The 10,336-nt window shown below is 40.8% G+C and overlaps 1 protein-coding gene across 1 annotated transcript; it reads right to left on the reverse strand.

Annotated features, from left to right (window-relative positions):
- Nucleotides 1–665: 665 nt before the first annotated feature.
- Nucleotides 666–4,812, reverse strand: LOC136816567 (uncharacterized). Its single transcript, XM_067072907.1, has 2 exons — nucleotides 4,528–4,812; nucleotides 666–4,385 (listed from the first exon to the last, which is right to left on the reverse strand). The coding sequence occupies exons 1-2, from the start codon at nucleotides 4,810–4,812 to the stop codon at nucleotides 666–668; spliced, it is 4,005 nt and encodes a 1,334-aa protein (XP_066929008.1).
- Nucleotides 4,813–10,336: the final 5,524 nt, after the last annotated feature.

Here is a 10,336-nt window from a genome sequence, read left to right on the forward strand (position 1 = left end):
TCACTGAGAGCACATTTTTTGACAATTTGCAATCCACTTTCACTTTCGATTTGGACTATGCACAAAATAAAAGCTGAAACTATGTAACACTAAGGTTATGTACAGTTAAAAATAGTCCTAGATATATGCAGTCATATTAACATTTAAATACACTATAGAACACTATATAGAGTTAAAAAGCTTTATGATAAATCTCACAAACAAGGATATATTCATTATATGTTTGTTCATTTGATTATCATAAATCAGTTCAATCTTTAGATTTGAGAGAGTCTATAATAGTAGTAGACATTTAGACTGAGAACTGTCAATGTCACTTCGACGACAGATGAGATTTACATAATATGGTTTATGAAATACCTTATAAGTGTAAATATGTTTATCATACGTATGCTTATGTTTGAGTAATAAATCTAACCCTGCAAAGAAGATCATCATTCACAATATCCATCCCACCATACAGTTAAGTACAGGAGACAGAAATGTGGAATTAAAAACGTTTTCAACAACAACCCACTAGAAAAACGAACCAAACCCTGAAAACGAGAAAACCAAGAAATTTGTTCTGTTTGTTTTAAAAGACCCACTTTTATTCAATTTCAGACATTCAAAATGCGAAAAACAAGAGAAAAGGAAAAAAACGAAAAAAAAAAACTAAAAAAAAACTAATTGTTCTTTTTTGCCTTTTTTATGGCATCCCTCTTTTGCTTTTCACACTTAGCCCATGTCAACCAATCGTCAAAAGATTTTTCGCACTTGACAGGGCAGTACTTTGGGCCATAGTACTGGGTGTGGGGCGGTACACATGGTTGACCACACTGCGAGCAGTTGTATTTTCTCTTTGGTTTAATCATGCCGGTCTGCGACTCCATTTGCTTGTGGCGGTAGTACGTTGTCTTAGACAAGGCGACAGGTGGCGCTGATGGAGTCGGTGAAGATTGAGACTGACACGGCTGAGATGGTGATGGCAAAGACGAAGATAGAAAGGGTTGAGGCGCAAGCGAAGATGAAGATAAGGGTTGAGGCGACGGCGAAGATGAAGATGGTAAGCGTTGAAAGGGTTTAATGCAGGTTCTGGGTTGTTGCGTGGAAGGTACAAAGAGGGCGGGCTGTACAGGTTTGGGTTTGATGGGCCTGTACAACAGTTGGTCAGTTGTTGTTGGCTCCACTGATGGAGAAAACAGAGAGGCAGCAAACAAAGCTTCATTCGACGGCGGTGGTGGTTTCGGTTGATCTGTCGACTTCGGCTGTGATGATGGCTTCTGTTTTCCAGACGTGTTGACTGGCAATGTGAATGCCATCCTGGTACCAGCATCAGGGTTTGATTTCATGGTGGTAGGAATCATTACCTTTGATGATTTGGTCACATTGCCAGGCAGCGATCTGCCCTGAAGGAGGAGGCTGGCTTCGTCGCGTCTGGCTTTGCGCTTGTGCCAGTGCATCAGGGTGGTCTCGTTCACGTTGAACAGGTACATCTTCAAGGTGTGCTTTAAGTCACTGTTGGAAACTCTGGCCTGCACATACTTGTAGTCTTGGATGCACTTCTTCCATCGGGATTCGTTTGTTCTTTTGTTCCCGGGTGACGTGATGGTGCTGCTGGAAGTGTGCTTAGCCGTCAGGTGAATGAAGATGGCCTCAACTAACCGGTTCTTGGATGGACACAGGGAAGGGTAACCAGCAGTGACGTGAGCTCGGCGCATGGCAATAATTTGAGCATTTCCACCCATCTTGTGCTTCCGCTTGAACTTGCCCTTTGCCGGTTTCATTTTGACGGGTGCAAATTTCATTGGGCGTTTGTCAAAATCTTCAAGCAGCCCAAACAGTCCAACAATCTCCTCACACTTCTTCTTTGACACGCTGATGCCTTCAACACCAAGGAGTGCCCGGGCCAGATGGTCGACACGGTTCCATCCGGGGATGCCGAGGGAGTCAACAGATTCGTCCTCCTGATCAGGCTGGGACTCCTCGTTTTCCTCCACAACTTGCTGGTCACTGGTTTCTGGAGGGACACCTTCATCAATTTCATCCTCCACACCAGAATCATCATCTTCACCAAGGTTGGATTGGATGTACTTGTCATCGTTCAGGTTGACCTTTTCTTCTTTGAAGAAGTACTCCATGCCAACCAGCTCGGATGTGTCATCAGAGGGTGCCTCCATTTCAACATACTGCTTCCCCAAGACGTGCGTGTGAAGCTGGTTGAAACGGCTGGTCAATTTGTGGTCGAAGGTGCGAAAGTTTGCAGGTCGTGTTCCAGCCTCTGGCAATGCTTCCTTCCGCGCGGTGTTCCAGCGTGACAAACCGTCAAGGAGAAAGGCTTGGAAGTGAAGGCCATTCGCTGATGTGCCTGGAATAAAATCACGAAGGTGATTGTGGAACGATTCCAGGGAATTGCTTCCTCGCGCACACCTGTAAATTGGAACGTCCCTATCCTTGCCTCTCTTGATGGTTTTAACTGTCGTGTACAAAGGAACACCTTCCGGATCCTGGATACAAGCGATGTGCTTGGTCTGCTCTTGCCAAATGCTGACCATCTCGTCGTTGAACAGAGGTGTGCCCAAGACATCAGTGGTACCTGTGAACTCCAGGATCAGAGCTTCGATACGGTGACGGGTTTCATACTCTCCTCTGGTGCGTCGCTGACAATGCTGTAAAAGCTCTTTCTTCGTCAGCTCAGCTTTGACGATGGCGTCAGATGCACGTCGCATGCCAGCATCTTGAAACTCCTCCCTCTTCACTTGGATGAGCAGCTCCAGGTCTTTGGCATCGTATTCAAAGATGCACCCCGAGAGCTGTGACATGAAGACACCGTACAAAGGATGGTCCTTTGAAGAGCAGCCAAGGGCAATGCGCTCCATCATATGCCAAATGTCTAATCTCACCAGTAAGCCCTTCCATTCAACAAAGAGACTCTCAATCTTTGCTGGACCAGATGTCGAGCAACAGTCTCTGTCGGTGTAGATGAGCTTAGGAGGTGGAACATCGGCATTTTTAAAGCGTCTAACAAGACCCTTGGCCATGTCTGCCAACGTGTCGTTGCTCTCAGAATGCACCACAACACACTGAAGGATGCCACCCCACTCGTTGCCGACGTTTGTAACCCACCGGGCAGACTCTCTGATTTTACCAGCCAGCTTTCGGATGATCTTGCCGGTGGAATCGATTTTCAGGATGGTGCCAAAGACATTGGTGACATTTCCCTTTAAAATCTCCTGACGCTTGAGGACGTCGTGCGTATAACATGCCAAGAACCACTGGGCGGTTGGTACACGACACATGTCTGGAAGCGGCTCGTATGTACTGGACTTCCCGGAGAAGAGTGAACCAATCCCATTTTTGTGCAACTTGCAATCTTCCAGGTACATGGTCATCTTGCGCATCCAATTCTCAGTGTGCAGCTCTGCGACGCTGTTTGCAAGAGCTGTCGGGCTGTTTCCTTTCGTACGTGATCTCAGCAAAGTAAGCAGGGACTTGTCCAAAGATGATCTGTACATGATGTGGGCAGGAAACTTACATTGCTGGGCCTGAGAACACTGTTCGATGATAAGCTTATCCCAACCGATGAATGAAGCAGTACACACGCAGTCGTAGTGTTCAGTGGCCAGATAGTAAGTGTCTTGCATGTCGATGACAAGACGCAATACGGGATAGATGCATTTGCGTCGCAAAAGTTTGCCACATCCATCTCTTTGGCATCGCAGCTCTATACGCCACATGGTCAGCGGAGCCCACAAGAAAAAATTACGTAGACAATAGTTGGCCGGAACTGGTTTCATGGCGGTTGAAGAAAGGGTAGGGGGGTGGTACCAGTTACGCATAGGCTGCTGAAATGTGTTTTTGGCAGCAAACACATGACGACCCACCCACTCTCGGTCTGCCGGTTCCATTTTCCAATCTTTTGGAGGGCGCAACTTGTAGTCCGTTGGTTGACGTGGTCTTATTGGACTTGTGGGGGGCAGTGGAATGCTGTACACCGGGGAAACTGGAAAAGCGTTTGGCAAGATCTCACTCGAGTTAGTGGCTGCACAAGGGGTGACAGGAACAGTTTTACGACTATGAATAGGCGAGTTTGGCGGCGTAACTTTAAAAGATTGCTGCGATGAGCGAACGGGAACGGGCTGCACAGTCAGGGGAGAAGGGGGCGACTGTGCAGCTGCGATTGACATGTCAACATCAGCAGCTGACGGTGCGAGTTTAGTTGATGGCTGCGGTGAGCAATCGGGAACGGGCTGCACAGTCAGGGGAGATGGGGGTGACTGTGCAGCTGCGGATGTAATTGTCGACGACGACTTTGGTGAAGCCCACTTAAAAGACCGTTTCAGGAGTGGCTTAGAAGGACCAGACGGTGGCGATGGACTGCCCATTGATAGTCTGGAGGTCAACGGCTACGAAAAGACAATTAAGAAACTTAATTGTGACAATTAGGAAACCCAAACATCCACCCTCTCCACGTAAAAACCTCCACGTTATATAAATATATACTATAGAGAAAACACAGAAAAAAGAAGAAAAAGTAGAGACTCTCACCAGCTGCTCTGTGCGCAATTTGCTGGAATGCAAGGGCAGTGACACAGCAGCAGGCGAAGACTCCTTCTTGTGGGAATACCCACACGAACACGTAAGGGATCTCCCTAAGAGATCCTTTCCTGACGGCGATTGGAAGACAGGACAAGCATCAATCTTGTCCCGTTCTTTACCCCAGGTGCTCGACTTTGTCGGATAGCCTCCATTTCTGAAGGCGTCTTTGTTTTTTGCGGCATAAAGCTTCAACCGTGCTTTCCACTCCGCAGGATGTTTTGCGGACTTTGGCATTTATTTTTAATTTTAATTACTAGAAATAAACCAATCAAGAGTATTTTAGAAACATTTTTCCAAACAAGGATTATCATTTATCCAGAAAAAACCACCAGACCATCATAACAACATAAACACAAACCAGCCAGCCACCAGCCAAATTCAAAACTGTTAAAAAAATTACATGTGAGCTAGCCACTGTTTTGAAAAACAAGAATAACCTGCACTCGTAGCAACTTTTTCATTAGAGTCACGTCACGCGCGTCAAAGATTTTTCTACCTTTCGGCGCCAAAATGAACTCTGCCATTCATTGCAAATTCTGATGAATTAGAAATTTAGAGAAATTAGAAATGTTATTTTGAAAATTGAAATATTTGTTGCAGAAATTCAAATGGCAAGTCTGGTGGCATTTGGCTATGAACTTTCCAAATACTATTCCATATATTTTGTATCTATTGTATTCTCTTTTTCAATGGAGTCTCTAATATGTCTGAAAAAGAATGCACAATACAAAAGTAAGAGGTCCCCTTTTTTCAAATACAGATGAACAGGAGCTTGTGGAACATAGCACTTTGTGTCCATAAGTGTGCTACTAGATAGCACACAATTCCTTCCTGACTAATTCCCTTTGCGTAAGCTTAAGCTAGTAGAGTGGAAGGCTTCAGAGTGTTGTCCAACCCCTTTTGAATAGTATTGGAATAAAGATAGCTCATCAAACCAAAGGTTAGTGGATTTTCATACATTCATACTGATTTACTGATTTCAACCTAAGTTCTGAGCGTAGGTTGGGAACAGTAGCCTTATATATATTGAAGCGGGAATGTTACGTAAAAACATTATATATAATAACGTATGTATAACCTTTATGAATATCTTCTTGAAAAATATTTCATTCACCTTCAAATTCACATAGGAACTGCACTTCTATATGCTTAATCAATCTCTGGTAGTGGTTTGTTGTAAAAAAATTTATTCGCGACATTAAAAAATAAAGCGACTTTTGATAAAACCGTGAATTATGGCATAATAGAGAAAATGATCTATTTTGTTCACAAGTCCATGAAAAATGTTTCAATCTTCTTCAAACTTACACAGGAGCTGTATTATATGATGCTTTGTGAAATTCCATTAGTGGTTTGTTTTAACTCGGTCCCAGTCCAATGTAAAAAATCAACTTGACGGCCGTCAACAAAGCGAAAAAAACGACTAAGTCCAGCAAAACATCATTTTCAGCCATAACTTTACCAAAAATGTTTCAATCTTCTTCAAACTTACACAGGAACTGTATTATATGATGCTTTGTGAAATTCCATTAGTGGTTTGTTTTAACTCGGTCCCAGTCCAATGTAAAAAATCAACTTGACGGCCGTCAACAAAGCGAAAAACGACTAAGTCCAGCAAAACATCATTTTCAGCCATAACTTTACCAAAAATGTTTCAATCTTCTTCAAACTTACACAGGAACTGTATTATATGATGCTTTGTGAAATTCCATTAGTGGTTTGTTTTAACTCGGTCCCAGTCCAATGTAAAAAATCAACGTGACAGCCATCAACAAAGCGAAAAACGACTAAGTCCAGAAAATCATCTTTTTCAGCCATAACTTCATTAAAAATGTTTCAATCTTCTTCAAACTTACACAGGAACTGTACTATATGATGCTTTGTCCATTCCCAGTGGTGGTTGTTTGTAAAGATATCCTTGTCCAGTTCTAAAAAATCAATGTTTATGCTGAAAAATGACTAAGTCTGGATTTAGTAGAAAATCACTCATAATTTGATGAAAACTTGAGCAAATGACTTGAAACTTTTAGAGAATGTTTAAAAGAATGTTCCTGAAGTAAAACCAGGTTTACTTCTGTTTAAATCGCAGTCTTAGAGTCACTTGAATAAGATGTAAAGTCTGAAATTCTAGCTACAGCTAAAAAGCTGAGAAAATCAACTCCGCCACGGCAGCCATTTTGTTTTTATTTTTGGACCAATAGATTCACGGGATTTAAGATATGAAATAAGCCAATAGAAATAGTACATTTGGAACTTTGGAACTAATCGGAACTCACGGAGCGATATGATTGGTAGTATTTGGAACTAACTTAAGGATGACACGCAAATTCGTGAAGCGTTCCAAATTTTTTTAAATTTCCATCCCGACAAATGTCACGTACTAACTATTGGCAAATTCTCTGACATCAAGCATGCCTATCCATATTGTTTGGATGGAAATCAGCTTGAACATGTTTTTGAAGAGAAAGATCTTGGGATTGTGATCGACTCAGAACTTACATTCGAGGAGCATATTGCAAAGCAGGTAAAGAAGGCAAATTCAATACTAGGAGTGATTAACAGGAGCTTTGAACATCTGAATCCATCCATCTTCCTAGTACTATATACTTCGTTTGTCCGTCCGCACTTGGAGTATGCTCAGTCGGTATGGTCACCTAAACTTCGAAAATATGTTAATTTGATCGAGGGTGTACAAAGACGCGCCACAAGACTCGTGCCTATCTGCAAAGATATGTCCTATGAAGAACGCTTGCGCATACTTGACCTCCCCACGCTTGAATTCAGGAGACTCTTTTGTGATATGGTCCAAGTATACAAACATCTCCACTACTACGATAAAAATACTCTTCCAAGTAAATTATCGACTCGAACACGTCCGAACAGGAGACACAATGATGAGCTGATACCAAATTTTGGTAAAGATGGATTCCGAGGCGCACAAACCAACTCGTTCTTTTACAGGAGTATACCAAACTGGAATAGATTACCAAGATACGTTGTAGAGGCAAAGACTGTCAAAATCTTTAAAGAAAGACTCAACGAAGCTTGGAAAAAACATCCGAAAAGATTCGAGACAAGACAATTGTAATCAAGATCCGGTTCTCAGAGGCCCTCGTGTGCCTTGAACTTGTATACATTATTGTTATTATTATTATTATTATATTAGTGACCCAGTAGAAAAAGTACCAATTCAAACAATGATTTTCCTTGATCTAACTCGTTCTGACCCTGTCTCATTGACGTTATGAAAACTTCTGGAAACTGGAAACTGGGGATGCGGAATTTGGAACGGGGACGTGCCCTTGGTCAAGGTACCTTTATTAGGCTCTGAAGATATTTGACAGGGTTCCAAGTTTACTATTTTTAAGGTGTGTATCTGACAGGGTCGACTTTTGGTTATTTTGGACAATTTTCAGCCTTGGAGTTAGAAAACCTTTCAATCTTTTGTCATTTTTGCCACTTTTCAGGTTGAAAATGGGAAGATTTTTTGGATTTTTCGTTACGACATGGTCCCAAACGTTCATATCTGACAGGGTCCACTTTGATGTATTCTTTCAGGAGTAGGGGATCTCAGTGCGGTACCGTTAAGTTTTCGCTCAAAATTTAGGTGAAATCTATGTACACCCCCTTCTCAGATCCACTGGGAACCATTTCCACTGGAAAAACTGGTGAAAATATCGTCCCTAGTGGAAAATTATACTCTAATTTTTGCCTCAACTGAAAATAACTAGATCAGCAAATCCTTACTGCAAAAATTGTGCTATATTTTCCATCCCAGCTGAATTTCCACACTTGAAAACAATGGAATTAAAATCTCGAGCCATAAAAAACATGGGAATATCAATCCCCGTCAAGTTTTTGTCCGTTATTTTTACCACCACTTGCTGAAGAAGTCCTACCGAGATGTGAGAAGGGGTATTTATGCAGAGCTTCCTGAGAGTGTTTTAATTTTTTAAATTGTACAGTTTTATATATTATCTTTATAAGAAGTATTGAATTAACCCTTTGTAACCTTTTTTAGACTTTCGTACTCTTAAGAATGATGATGTTTTTCTAGTAAAATGTCAATTTTCAATTAAATAGGTGTATTTTCTTTCTACTACTCCCATAACTGTTAGTGTGAAATCTCACAAAACTAATCCTGGGGTATTCTTGAGTTAGAGATTTGCGTTTAATTTTCAATCTTACAGAAAAGCATTATTTGATTTTTATGGAAAGGCAATGTCCGCTAAATCTGACAGAGGGGGTAAAAATGGGATGTTCTTTTCAAGTATTTCTGGCAATGGTAACAATATTCGGTTGATATCTTTATAGTTTGTTCCCGTAAAGAATCCTGCTCTATAACACGCTTGCGTAATTTGTCGTTCTTTTAATCATACGTAGTCAATCTTTGTAAAATAAACAAAGAGAAATCAGAGCATTGAAGAGACTACCCGGGTCGGGGTATGGATAGCGTAATTGGTCGTTCTTTTTGTATATTTGTAGTAATTGGGCTAAATGTGGGATTCTTTAGATTAACTTTAAGCAGGAGGTATTTTCTAAGAAAAAAAGATTGTTTGGGGATATTAAATCTGTTTGTAGCGAATATATTAATGTTGAGGGATTTGAATTCCCGAATCAATAGTTATAAGTAACAAGTAATATACTCCATGAATTATTTGTTTTGATAACTAAAAGTAACTCTCTTCTCGTAACCACAAGTAGTTATATAGCGTGCTTGGTCACCCCAATAAGGTAAACTTGGGCTGGTTGCGTGTCATGATAAGCCTTTTCACACATAGTTCGATACCGGTGAACCTCAAAGGGTTAAGGTCCTATTGGACCACCAGGGCATCATGCTCTATGTCCCGGACACTCTTTTTAATGAAATTGAAGATATTCTAAAACTCAAACAAAACATATACTTTTTCATTCTTTCATAGTTGAAATCACTAAAAAAAACTCAAACTATTAAAGAGACTAAGATAAATGAGTGGGTTTCTATTATCCACCAACCCTCCCCCACCAGACCAATCATCCACCCAACGCGCCTAAATTATTTATATACCGTACCCCTAGAAAACGTCTTGTGGTGATCACAAGACATTGGCAACATCGTCCGCAATTTCATTTATACTATGTTCTGGATAATCACTTGTGGTTCTCTTAAAACCACAAGTAACATGATGCTGTAGCAAACGACCTCAGTGAGCTGTTGCACCAATGACGCACTCTACATTTTATTTTATAACAAACAAAATTAATTATGGACACTCTACTTGTGTTAAGTAATGATAATATAGAATAGAAATCAGTCCTATCAAATTAAATCTGATTAACCTGAGTGTCTAACCATTCTATCCCAATCAAATTTATCAAGCAATATATATATCAAAATTATGGCAATTTAGTGAAAGTTTAGAACAGTTTTCGATCAGCATTATTGAAAATTTAATGTACAAAACTGCATTCGTGCTTAGGTGCAGTTGGTACAGCTGCCAAACTTTTAATGTTTATGTTGAGAAAGGACCCAGTCAGAAACATATTGGGAAAAATCAAATTATAATAACCGCATTTTGTTTCACCATTCGACATATTCTAAGTATTCTTAATGTGTTGCCCAATATTCTTATAAAAAACGTGAGCTGGACGAATTCTTGAGATTCAAAATCTACATAGATCAACAAAATCTAAAGAATGGTTAAAACGGTCCGAAACTAGGGAAGGTTGAAATTCATTTTAAGTGCGAATTTGTAATTATTGTACAAAGTTTTATTCA

This window comes from Clytia hemisphaerica, unplaced genomic scaffold, assembly GCF_902728285.1.
Source record: "Clytia hemisphaerica strain Z4C2 unplaced genomic scaffold, Clytia hemisphaerica genome assembly, whole genome shotgun sequence".
NCBI classification, from domain to species: domain Eukaryota; kingdom Metazoa; phylum Cnidaria; class Hydrozoa; order Leptothecata; family Clytiidae; genus Clytia; species Clytia hemisphaerica.